At 36.3% G+C, this 14,079-nt stretch overlaps 1 protein-coding gene across 2 annotated transcripts in view; it reads right to left on the bottom strand.

Annotated features, from left to right (window-relative positions):
- Window positions 1–9,008, bottom strand: part of LOC127848833 (mothers against decapentaplegic homolog 6-like) — a 36,947-nt gene extending 27,939 nt beyond the window's left edge. The window contains exons 1-2 of one of the 2 annotated variants that reach the window (XM_052381487.1): window positions 8,655–9,008; window positions 7,213–7,801 (exon numbers count right to left, since the gene is read on the bottom strand). In XM_052381487.1, the coding sequence (XP_052237447.1) occupies window positions 7,213–7,630 (418 nt within the window). In that variant the 5' untranslated portion in view covers window positions 7,631–7,801; window positions 8,655–9,008. The remainder of the gene's footprint in view (window positions 1–7,212; window positions 7,802–8,654) is intronic. The other variant, XM_052381488.1, reaches the window with a different exon arrangement.
- Between the last annotated feature and the right edge of the window lie 5,071 nt (window positions 9,009–14,079).

Below are 14,079 nucleotides of genomic sequence, written 5' to 3'. Positions count from 1 at the left end.
CCTGTTGTTAAATTACATATACAGTTACTGCATTTTAGGTGTTTACCCATGAAATGTGTATTTCGGCATAGAATAGCATAGAATACCAAACATGGGACTTTGTATTTAACAGACAATCAACCCAGATATGGAAAAGCAGGGCCAAAAAGATTTTTTTGTTTTGTGAAAGATTCAAAACATGTAAGTATGTAACTGGGCTTGCCTTAATGAAACGTGTGCCTCAGTACTTTCAAAACTGCAGTCATGAAAATATATTTAAAGGCACTCCTCATGTAAGACAAGTGCCAGTGATTTCCAACTGGTCCTATTGTGATTATTAATTAAACCTGTTGTTCCTTTCATAAATCTACTTACACGTGACATCGATGCTTGATTGACTAACGATACATCATTTAAAAATGTACTTGTCCGGCATAGGACAAGCAGCATGAATAATCTGCTCATACTGGAACAAGTCACTTGTCTGTACGAGCATATTAAAGTGCGGAATGTTTGTGCACTGAAACTTTCACCCTGGAATGTTTTCCCATTCTTTATAATAAAGTTAACATTTCAAGGTTTTAATACAGTTATTCTTGCAGGGCCCTTGCTACACATTGGAGGATTGGGGACCTTAGAGGGGGGAATTTAGCGTCGTTTTGGGCGAAAAGGGGAATTTAAGAAGATCTTTTCACCAACCACTCAACACCTAAAATTGCTATATTTTAATGTGATTTACATAAATATACATTTAATCAAAGGTTAGTAGCACGATACCAGCTGGCACCATAGTTATAAAAGTAAAAAAAAAAAAAAAAATTTTTTTTTGAGGGGGGAATTTTTAGCTGAAATAGGAGAAAAAAGTATACTTTTTTACTGGGGGAAGTAGGGCTGTAACGATACATTCGAATTACTCGAATACGGCTGTGGACAAATCGTATTCGTTATTCGCCACCTCCCGAACTGAATATTTGACGAATACAAACAACGTGGTTTCGAGTTTGAAAGTATAATTATCTTTTCTTATACCTTACAAATGAAGGTTCATACAATTATAATTAAACATTTATATTTAAATATTCTTCTCCTTATTCCGGCATTTTTCATCATGTTTACCCCACCCACTATGTGGCGGGCACCGGTTGAATATTTACGACATTGGATTGAAAAATCTTTTGATGGTTTTTAATGTTTATTAAGGTAAATACGAGTGATTTGATGCTCAAACATACACACAAAGGATTAGCAGATGGAATTTCTTTTTTGTTTATCTTTACGATAATGATTGTTTTTATTCAATATATCAAATGAGCATATTTCAGAGAGGTGACATTGAAATATCATCTACATCACCTATATGGCATATGCTCATTAAAAAAATGTGAATGGGTACTTTCACTAATGTGTCAACTGTTGACTCTTTGTTCTACTCAAGGATTTTATCGGTACTAGTCATGTTTTCTCAAAAGACAAATTTCAAAACTGTGTTTGAAGTTTAAGCAGTTCTAGTCAGAGTTTTGTTATTTCAAAGTGTTATATTTCATATTTTCTGTATGCAATGATACTCAATTAATCAAATTGACAAATACTCATAGTTTCATACTACTTTGTCATGTCAAGTTGTCAGTATTACTTTTGTTCATTAAAATTCATATTCGCGAATAAATATTCGTATTCGCCACCCTGTATTCGTGATACATATCATATTCGTCACCTAGTGTATTCGTTACAGCCCTAGGGGGAAGCGACCAATATTCGGCGGTAAAAAGTGCAAAATGAGGGCTCTGTCTGGTAAACACTTAATGGGGTAAAAAACTATACTTTACAAGCTAGACTGATCCGTGATTTTTTGGCCCAAAATAACAGCCTCATACAGGCTGGCAAAAAGTAACATTTTTCCCAGAAATGTGACAAAAATTTCCCACATATGCAAAATTGGTCCAATAAACTAAATAATAAGTTTTTTGAGTTTATTATACAGTGCTTTACAGCACTTTAATTATACAACGCTATACAGTAATGTGCTCAGTAACACTTAATATTATAAAATGCAGTTAAACATGCACTTATAAATAATTGGAATACTGTTATTTACAATCATAGTAATAATGTTTCATTTTACCAATTTCATGGTTTTAATCATGCTACATGTATTTTTCCCAATCCAAAAGCCACAGGCTGTAAAATTAAAAGCAAAACAAATAACTGCTGATAGAGTATATACTGCTTATTATAGATTCTGTAAAAAGTATAATGTTTAACATCTTTCAGGCTTTTTCCGCTCCATTTTAGGAATACGCCACACTAGAATTTTGGGAATTTCGCGTCGTGAAAACCCCCATTTTGTGAAAATAATTATTCGCAAAATTGGCTCAATTGAGAAAAATTATTGCATGTAAATAGTGTTTCTTATATTTCAAAGAAGCCGTTAACTGGTAAATAACGACTATTTTGATAACTTATTATTAAAATTTTACAAAGTATTATGAACATGTGAGATAAGTGCAGGTTTTTTAATCTGAATTTGGGGAAAAGACCTGGCCTTTTTAGAGGTGTAAAAAAAATCGTGCGAAGCGCCTGATTTTGAGGAAAATAAGGAAAGTCTTAAATAATCATTAACATATTTTACAGTTTTTAAAACAAATTCAAGGCAACAGATAATTTAATTTTGCAATACTTTCTATTTTCTACACCGGATCAGGTTAACCTATATATTTTAAGGTAAAAAAAAAAAAAAAAAAAATTTTTTTTTTTTTTGAATTGGGAATAATTTTTTTTCAATTGGGAAAAAAAACAACCAGATTTGCATTGGGAATGTGGCCGAATTTCGGACCCGTGGCATAGGGCGGAAAAAGCCTGTCTTTTGTTGTATTACAGTCAAAACTTTAGTCTTCATCATAAATATGCATGAATAAACGGAAAAGTTGGACCACGATCCGTTGATGTTTAATTTTAAAATTGTTTTGAATAGTTGAATAGTTGTAATCTGGAACTCTATTTTTAAACACATGGCCATCTAAACTCTTGGTACAAACAATGCTGACCCATATTATCCAGCTTTAATATAAACCATCAATATGCTATATGATTTTGGAAGGATTGTAAATGGGTCAACTTTGTACCCTAAGATGAGTGGGTTTTTTACAATTTAACCCATTTCTGGAACATGTCTATGAGAGGGGGGTATAATGTGGGGTGTGGTAATTTATTTGATGTTTAAAAAAAAAAATTGGGGGGGTGGGGGGGTAGCGGGGTGGGGGGAGTGAGAGGGGGTATAATGTGGGGTGTGGTAATTTATAAGATGATGTTTAAAAAAAAAAAAAAAATGGGGGGGGGTGAGGTTTGGGGGGAGGGATTCTGGTAGGGGCGTGGGGTATTGTTTGGGTGGAATCCATTGTGGTATTCAGGTAAGTGTTGTATTGTCAAAGTAATAATAAAATGTGATCATAAATAAAGAAGTTATGGCAATTTAAGCGTGTTCAATTATCGAAGTGTAAAAGGGGCCATAATTATGTCAAAATGCTTGATACAGTGGTCTGCTCAGCCTCTTGTTTATAGGTTGGGATCATGTTGGTAAACAAGTATGCAACATATAAAATCAATATGTCAAAGGATATAGGAAATATTTGGGGTAGTTCGCAAACTTTAACATGATTTATCAATAATATGCATATTCTAAGTATAAAAGGGGCAATAATTATGACAAAATGCTTGATAGAGTTGTCTGCTCATGTTTATAGGTTGGGGTGATGTTGGTAAACAGGTATGCAAAATATAAAAGCAATATGTCAAGGGACAATGAAAAAAATAACAAATGATCTCACACTGACATGAACAAATATCCTCTATTTATTAAACATGAAATTTAAACTTATTGCATTTGTTTCCCCTGTATATAAGAAAGATATAATAGTGTATTACCTCCCCTGTCCTGCTTATATTTATATTAATCAACAAAATTAAACATTAACACAATATTTAATATACAAAACAGGGGTTTTTCAGCACTGTCTGCGCCTCCGGACAACGGAGGCACTCCCAAAGCAAACGGACTCGATCCCAAACCGAAATTATAAAAAAAAATCCCAATTTCCAAAAAAAAAAAAAAAAAAAAAAAAAAAAAAATTTTTTTTTTTTTTTTTTTTTTTTTAAGAATGAAGTGTCTTATAACTTGTATGACTAACCAGTGTTTGTTTTGGTCAAAAATATTTGCTATAAGGTTTTGACTGTTCAATTCTTATCACAGAGTGTAACTGTTACTGAAAAACAAAACTGCAGTAATTGAATTAACGTTGAACATGCCCAATATTGCATCTGTTTACATGAAGAAGACAAAATAACCAAATAAAAACAAATTTATTTGTTAAACCACTGAATTATTTAAGCATGATTAATTCACAATTTTTTCCCAAATGAGCCGTTTCATCGAAGCAAAAATTCCCAAAATGACCAATTTTGTCGATAAAAAATTCCCAATTTGGTCAGACTCCTTTTCCCAAAATAGGCAGAAAAAACCCTGCAAAATATACAAAAAAAATCTCATATTCTGATAATATTTTTACTGATCCACTTTATTTTACTCAAATGATGATGTTTCATTGGACTGATAATTATAGATTTAGGATTACAGACCAGTTGCTTCAGTTATATTGTTCAGAGTTCGCCCTGTTGGCCGCGTATGCGTTCTTGATTTATCATCCAAAAACCATTTTACCATTTCGAGTCACCGTGACCTTTGACCTAGTGACCTCAAAAACAATAGGGGTCATTTGCAAGTCATGATCAATCTACCTATAAAGTTTCATGATCCTAGGACTAAGCGTTCTTGAGTTATCGTCCGAAAACCATCTGGTGGACGGACATACAGACAGACAGACAGACAGAGAGACAGACAGAGAGACAGACAGACAGACAGACAGACAGACAGACAGACATGTGCAAAACAATATACCCCCTCTTCTTCGAAGTGGGGCATAATAAAGCAGAATATGCATATGAATCTGATTATACACAGATCTACTATCATATAAATCAAATCATGTTTGTCTATTACCATTTCGAAAGATCCTCTTCTAAATTGTTTTACTTCGCGAGTAGACTGAACTCCCAATTTGCAAACAGAAACACTGGTTTCCGTGACACAAAATCACTGTGCACATTTCTAAACAAACTAGTGACCTCATCTGCCGGTCATGACCAATGTCCCTATGAAATTTCATGAGCCCAGGCAAATGCGTTCTTGAGTTACAGTGCCCCAGATAAGCTGCGTATCTGCGTCTTTCACCCTATTAAAATGTTTAAAAACGCAAATTGAAAACGCAACAAATTTGACTTTTACGCAAATTCCTAAAATTCGATGCGTACGATACAATAGCTTCAATTGAAAATACTTCGCTCATTTTCGGTATATCCTCTCTGCAATTATTATCGTAATGCGATGTCGCTTTTATTCAGCAAGCGTCTTCTTGAAGGAGCAGGAAACATTTAAAGTTATTCAAACGCTCTGCGGACTAGATTTCATAGTTAATTACAGCATCTGACCAAATTATTTACGACAAACATGCGTTTTCAATCTGATTTAATCCGTCGCTCATTGTGCACGTATTTGTAAAGCGTCTGTCCTTTCAGTTTCTATAACGATACAAAATAATAATGTCTAAGAGAGGCCGAAAGACGTCCGCGATTGTTGCGCCAAAATATCAATCGATTGCAAACTTTTTTAACAAAGAAAGCAAGTGCAATTAAGTGACAAATCATTCGTGTTATCAAATTTTTAAGTTTAAAGGTTATATTATGGACAGTTTCAAGAATTAAAGATGTTATGAAACATCAGTTTATTAAAATTAATTATAATAGTTTACAGTTTTATTGAATCAATACAAGTTAGCTTCAATAAAAGTAATCTGAATCAGAATGGATACGTTGAAGTGACCAAGATTGGCTTTTATCAAACGGGCAAAGCAGCAATGATTTTAAGGTATGAATTTTTATAACTCATTTCACCCTATTTCAAGACCGAAATCACCCTATTTTTTTAAATCAATGGGTGAAAACCCTATTTCCCAAATAATTATCTGGGGCACTGGAGTTATCATCCAGAAACTATTTTCCTATTTCCAGTCACTGTGACCTGGACCTGTGACCTTGACCTTTGACCTCAAAATCAATAGGGGTCATCTGCATCATGACTAATGTTCCTATGAAGTTTCATGATTACAGGCATAAGCGTTCTTGTGACTTATCATCCGGAACCATTTTCCTATTTCCAGTCACTGTGACCTTGACCTTTGACCTAGTGACCTCAAAATCAATAGGGGTCATCTGCCAGTCATGCCCAATGTCCCTATGAAGTTTCATGCTCCCAGGCATAAGCGTTCTTGAGTTATCATCCGGAAACCATTTTCCTATTTCCAGTCAACCATTTTACTGCTTTAAGTCACTGTGACCTTGACCTTTGACCTAGTGACCTGAAAATCAAAAGGGGTCATCTGCCGGTCATGACCAATGTCCCTCCCAGGCCTAAACGTTCTTGAGTTAAAATCCGGAAACCATTTTCCTATTTCCAGTAACCGTGACCTTGACCTGTGACCTTTGACCTAGTGACCTCAAAATCAACAGGGGTCGTCTGCGAATCATGATCAATGTTCCTATTAAGTTTCATGATCCTAGGCCCAAGCGTTCTTGAGTTATCATCCGGAAACCACCTGGTGGACGGACCGACAGACCGACCGACATGTGCAAAGCAATATACCCCCTCTTCTTCAAAGGGGGGCATAAAAAGGCTATGTTAAACTTTTGAATGTAATCATTTGCAGATTATTGCAAGTAACTTTTGAATGTAATCATTTATAGATTATTGCAAGAAGAACATGCATGTAAAAGAATATTTACTAAATGTTAACTTGATCGTATTAAAGAAGAAATTTAAGCAGCACTTTATAATGTAAATTAATAAATGCACTTTAACATTTAAAAACTATTATATTTCAAATGTTTCATTTTTCACAATTTCATGGTTTATCACATTATTTTTCCCAATCCAAAAGCTACATACTGTTAAATATACAGCAAAACAAAATTAATCATAGTGAGTACCAAACACTTCCAGAAAGCAGGCCTACATGTAGTTTCTCTGATCTGTTTAGGGAAAAGGACATACATATAGCTATAATTGGGAATTTCGTATTAAGATTGTTGACAAACTTGGTAAATACTCTTGCTTAACAGTAATACCTGGTTCTGTGCGCAGGCTCCAATGATACGGGTTACAGCACTCGTAGTTTGGATCCTCTGCGACCCTACAACACGGTAAACGCTTCAAATTGTTCAAGCTAGTCAGATTCTCCCATCGCCACATCTTACAACACAACAACAACGGGGCGAAAGATTTTTTGCCACATTCCGTTCCGTTTCCAGTTCCATTTCGAGGTAGATAAATACAATCCGTTTCCTCACCGCCATGCATTTCGACACTCTGTGCCAAGGTTTCTAACTGTTTTTCCTTCAGATGCTTCAACAATGAGTGAATAGCAGACTTGAACTCGTATTCGTCCGAGTTTTCTTCCGGAATCCGGGTTTCATGATGGACTCTTGCCTTCCACAAGTGCCGAACTTGTGACGTTCTGCTGGATTTAAACATGCAGCATAGCATTCGGTGTTCGGGAAAACCGACTGCCACTCTTTCATACCGCTCTACAGACAGCAGACTGATGCCAGGGCATTTCTGGATCGTTGATTTCCTTTGACGGCTTTAATTTGAGCAGACCCCAATCTAAATCCTTTTCATAGTTTTATTTGTCCAATGCTTTCTTGAAGACTTAGTCTGAAATGTTCACAATTAGATGTTTAATAAAAGAAGAAAATGGATAAATTAAAATAATGTCCACATATTTTACATCCTAACCAATATTCTCATTACCATATACATACAAACTTATTTATAATTCACATAACATATACATACAAATTTATTTATAATTCACAAAGATCAGTTAAAATAAAATTGTGCCAGCTTTTTTATATAGCTAATATATTCAATATTAAAAAATATCAACGTAATACTGTATAACTTAATAATTACACACATTTTTTGTACGCTCCTAATCCTATTAAGAAATTAATCATGAAAACACAAGAGGTCTAGAGTCAATGTTGAACATAATATGCTGTACAAGCTGTAAACCCATCTACAAAAGGCCAGTTAATTAACAGACAGTACACTTCTTTATACCTCAGCCAATTTTTTTCCATTACATCTATTTGACCATTTGTTTCCATTAATAAATATTAAAACTTACACGTGAAGTGTAACATCTTTCATTAAGTAAACTACTCCTATTTTGCTTAATTGCACAGGTATTCAATTTAAACGTCTAACCTTAGCTGAATAGCTATGTGACCCAAGCATCTGAACAACTCAGGTGAGTTAAAGTATACGTCAGTTCTTTTGATCTTAATTAACGCGAAACGCGGTTCAAATGTGTATTTCAATTACAGATTATGGTTAGAATCACTGGTGACTTATGCAACATGCATATGTGGAATAGTATGCGCAATGTCACGTCAAATACATTTTGGCGTCAAACAGTCTCAACAGTTGACCCAAATTCGTGCTTAGTTGAACTTAATTGTAGAAACGTTAAAAATTTAGGTAGCAAATAATAAAAGCGGCTTACATTAAAGACAAATCCAATTCGTTCGATTTGAAGCCAAACAGAGCTTGAATAATGAAAAATACCCGCAAATTTCTAATAATTCCATCACTTTTCACTGTTTTTTAGTTATTTTTCATTAGTTTAATTTCCACAGCATGTTTTGCCAATCGCTGAGTTGAGTTAGCAGTCGACAATATGTTGTGAGAAATTCATGGGTGGGTCATATATGAATCTTGGTTGTAAATAAGTTATTAATTTTCTCTCCGCGTTCGTTTTCTCTCTATTGTAAACCTGTCAATGGGTTCAGAGTGATATTAACCCTAATCTCAATTAACTTTGATCACATTTTATCGCGTAAGCGTGTCAACTATGCAAGTTTATCGCGCGTTAATAACTGTTCACTTATATTTATCACACCTTCGATAAAATGGACTCGTCCCTGCAGGTCGTCGTCGAAGGATTTGTATTGGTCGAAATAAAGTCACGTGAACAGTCGAGACTTACCGGCGCGTGTACCAATGTGAAATATGAACTTGGCATTCTTTCGTCTAATATACCTATTTTCAAAATATTGCGGTTATTCCTTCCATTAAACAAATAGTATTTCATAACAAGTAACATTCATACAGACTTGTTGTTTCTGTTGATATGAAACGTGTACTTAACGTTCGTTTTAAATGCATGTCATTGATTATCATCAATAAATATAGTATCTAATTACCTTATTATATGTTGTATAAAAATTTACACACACAAAATCTGAAAAATTGTATTTATTATTAGAAACAAAGTGAATCTAAAACACACATCATACTAGATTTGCTAAATTTAACTTTAAAGTATTGAGACATATGTGTTACATACTTTTACAAGATGTATTGAATACCTTTAATATCAATAAACGCAGGCTATTACTTTACTATCTCTTCACTCAAATAGATTTTTCCACACACAAAAAAACATTCGTACATTATATACTTTTTTAAACACTAAATAACTCATAGAGATATATTATTATTTATAATACATACTAGCATTTGTTATTATTTCCTATCACTCATTGGGTCATTGTCGACCTGAAATGGCCCACAAGTCATCCGGGGGTGACTAGAAGCCGATTCTTGTCACCCTAGGGTGACTTCAAGCCGATTCATGTCAACCTGGGGCGACTTCGCGCCGACCGGGTGACTAGAATCGGCTTGAAGTCACCCCAGGATGACATGAATCGGCTTCTAGTCACCCCCGGTTGACTTCAAGCCATTTCAGGTCGACAATGGCACAATGAGCTTTACTATCCTCTCCACCCCACCGGTGGTTAAACATCATTTTTAATGACAAATAATCAAACTATAACGAAAAATCAACTTTTCTTTAAAAAATCATTTCACTATCATAAATATATATAACAAGGTATTCAACTCAAAATGACCCGAAAATATGGTGCATCGCTTTGAACATCCATTACTTCATCAATTGTGCAGCGATTGCCATGAACTCGGTCTTATTAAACACAGAAGTGAATTTCCTTTCTGGAAATGTACATATCTTGCCATATTTTTACACTTTCTGGGTCATTTTTTAAGAAATAACACGATACACAACTCGCTAACCACCTGTGCTCCACCATCATCATCAATTGTGTCTTGTTCTGTGAAAACTGGGCATAATGCAAGTGCGTAAAGTGTCGTCCCAGATTAGCCTGTACAGTCCGCACAGGCTAATCAGGGACGACACTTTCCGCCTATATTGGATTTTTGGTAAGAAGAGACTTCATTTAAACGAAACATGTCATCAAAGCGGAAAGTGTCGTCCCTGATTAGCCTGTGCGGACTGCACAAGCTAATCTGGGACGACACTTTACGCACATGCATTATGCCCAGTTTTCTCAGAACGCGACTCATTTTCTTCATTCCTCTTATTATATTCCAATAGTTCACCAACCGTTATAAAATTGTAAATTATAAAATAAATAAAAAAACACATTACTTTCACAAGACATGGCATTACCTTCCTACGTGCTAGTATATGAATTGCAAAATTTGAAACTTTTGAAAAGCTGTTTTTGTGACATCGGGTAAAAAGAACTGAGTATTTTTTGGGGGTGAACCAAATCATTATTTGCATCCGTGTTTTCTATGGATATCTTTATATTTATATTCCGTCGTGCAATCGTTCCTTCTACCGTCTGCCCGTGCGTCAATCCGCAAAACTGACCTGCATGCTGACGGTAGTTATTAACTCTGTAGTATCGACAGCCTCGGGCAAACGAAGACGGTCTCGCGTTCGTTTCCAGGGAAGAAATGCTTGGTCTTTTCGGAAATATGTTGAGAACACTTCACGAAAGTATATCGGACCCTGGACCTGCCTGTCGTTATTAGGATACCATATCTGTTATTCAAATACACGCTGTGCGTGTACTGTACTGTTTATGAGGTCCTTCTGCGAATGCGGCATTAAAGGCGCATTTTCACGTTTTGGTAAATTGACACAATTAAAAAAAAATGTTTCAGATTCGCAAATGTTCGTTGTAATTATATTAGTGAGGAAACCGTAATACTGGACATTATACATGTTATAAAATATCCATTTTATGCATCTTTTGACGATTTTAAAACCTAAAACTTATAAATCGTTGCAGGGACCAATACTAATGTTTGTATAGTTCCCTGATCATTGCAACGCGAAACGATTGAATAATTCGGATAATACTGTTGCTGTCGTTATATGTTGTGAATCTACGAGGATTGCTTTTATAAAATATAAAATACATCAGTCATTGTACGAGCACGGATGGCCGAGTGGTCTGAGCGATAGACTTTTACTCCAGGGGTCAGTGGTTCGAGCCCAGTTTCGGGTTGCTTTTTTTTCTTTTTTAAATAATATTCTTGTTTTTTTACTGCATATTTTTAGATCCAATATTTACATTTAGCGATATAAAGCATTAAATGGCAAACTTCAATACACGTACCTGCCAAAATCTGTGAAAAGGCCCCTTTAATATTTGTGGTCTTGGAGTATGCAGAAGTTATGTTTTGTTTTACTGAAATATATTCAATTTTGGCTTCATCTGTGCGAGTGATTACCCGGGAAAACAACACCTGCCCGGTATGGTAACCACCAACCAAGCTCCCATGCGCCAGGTGTGAGATTTGAAATCGGGTCGCTTAGTTGAGAACTGTGTGTACCAACCACTGCGCTAACCGGACAACCTTGACAAATTTTCAGCGTAAAACTAAGCAAGTATAAATCATAACTCATTGCAAACCATAGTCGATCATCGCACCGTTCTGACTCACTATTGGAGACGAAACGAGAAAATTACTTAATGATCTTTCCCAGACACTCATTCATTAATGATTCACAAGCCGCCCTTCCCCGTGTTTTAATACATAAACAACATGGTGTCGCCAGCAACCATTAAAATGAAATAATTCATAAAAAGATACGCACGTCTAATCTGCAATTATGTTTTCTTTTGAGTGATTTGTGTAAGGTTAATAATCACATAATTACCTGGTCGATAATTTATCAACGTAGAATGCAGACGTACAATTGAAGCGGCTTCAAAAACAGATTTACGAGTTTACAGTTTTCAAATTTTGTCTCAGATTTAAAAAAAAGTGTACAATAGGAAGAAAAATAAAATAACATACGTATGCTTATACTGAAAATACCTGTTCGTATATGATATATCATAATTATCCCCACGCTTTTCGGAGAAAAAGTGGGGATTATGTGGTTATCTCCGCCGTCTGTCCGTCCATCCGTCCGTCTTGGTCACTTTCTACCCCTACACTACTAGCACTAGAACATTGAAACGTACACACATGGTAGCTATGAGCATATGTGCGACGGTGACGGCGATGGCGACGGAATTTTGATCTGACCCCTGGGTCAAAAGTTATGGGGGTTGGGGTGGGGCCGGGTCTTCTGCGGGTGACTCTCGCCTCGGTCGCGACGCGCACGCTCCAGCTGCTGACCGAGCATAACTACTTTGTCCCTTCAGATATTGCATTTATATTTGGTATGCATGTGTATCTAGACAACACCTTTCCATGCGCAATTTTTTTTTACCCCTGTGACCTTGACCTTGAACTTGAGGACAGCGTTCAGGTTACCAAATCTGCGACCGCGATTCGAAAAAGGCTCATAACTACTGTGTCCCTTCAGATATTGCTTTCATATTTGGTATGCATGTGTATCTGGACAACATCTTTTCATGCGCATACATTTTTTGACCCCTGTGACCTTGACCTTGAACTTGAGGTCAGCGTTCAGGTTTCGAAATTTGTGACCGCGATTCGAAAAAGGCTCATACCTACCGTGTCCCTTCAAATATTGCTTTCATATTTGGTACGCATGTGTATCTGGACAACACCTTTCCATGCGCATGAAATTTTTGAACTTGGGGTCCGCTTCAGGTTTCGAAATCTGCGACCGCGATTAAAAAAAAAAGCTCATAACGTCTGTGTCCCTTCAGATATTGCTTTCATATTTGGTAGGCATGTGTATCTGGACAAGACCTTTCCAGACGCATACATTTTTTGACCCCTGTGACCTTGACCTTGAACTAAGGGTCCGCGTTAAGATTTTGAAATCTATTATGTGGTTATCTCCGATGTCTGTCCGTCCGTCCGTTCGTCCTGGCCACTATCTCCCCCTACACTATTAGCACTAGAACATTGAAACGTACACATAGGTAGCTATGAGCATATGTGCGACAGTGCACTATTTGGGATTTTGATCTGACCCCTGGGTCAAAAGTTATAGGGGTTGGGGTGGGCCGGGTCAGAGATTTTCACACATTTTTTTAGGTTATTTTATATTAACTTCTTGATTTCTGAACCGATTTCTTTCAAATTGATACTGAAAATCTCTTATGACAATACGGTCAATCTCAACTATGCATGACCCCATTACCAACCCTGGGGCGCCCCTGGGTCAAACAGGCGGCGTGGGGATACGCGTCGGCCTCGCCTACACATACGCACATCGTATTTTTTCCTAGATGGAGCCACTTTAAAAAATACTTTACAGTTCGGCATACTTTACATCAATACCCATTCTATAACTTAGTAAGAATTTGATTTCAATAGAACTGTAACCTCTTTCAAAGTACATCTTTATAAAGTCATCTATTTTGTTTCTGCAATAAGAATAGTTTGTGTACCGGAAGGCGATAGTCGACAATGCGATAGAACGATGGCAACAATGCGATAGTGCGATAATACGATGACGACAGTGCGACAATAGTTACGATGGCGACAGTGCGATAGTACGATGGCGACAATGCGACAGTACGATGCCGACAATGCGACAGTGCGACAATACGATGGCGACAGTGCGATAGTACGATGGCGACAATGCGATAATACGATGACGACAGTACGATGACTATCGCATTGTCGCCATTGTACTATCGCATTGTCGCCATCCTACTATCGTA

Source organism: Dreissena polymorpha, chromosome 10 (assembly GCF_020536995.1).
Source record: "Dreissena polymorpha isolate Duluth1 chromosome 10, UMN_Dpol_1.0, whole genome shotgun sequence".
In the NCBI taxonomy this organism is placed as follows: Eukaryota; Metazoa; Mollusca; class Bivalvia; order Myida; family Dreissenidae; genus Dreissena; species Dreissena polymorpha.
This window is presented reverse-complemented; position numbering and strand designations above follow the sequence as displayed.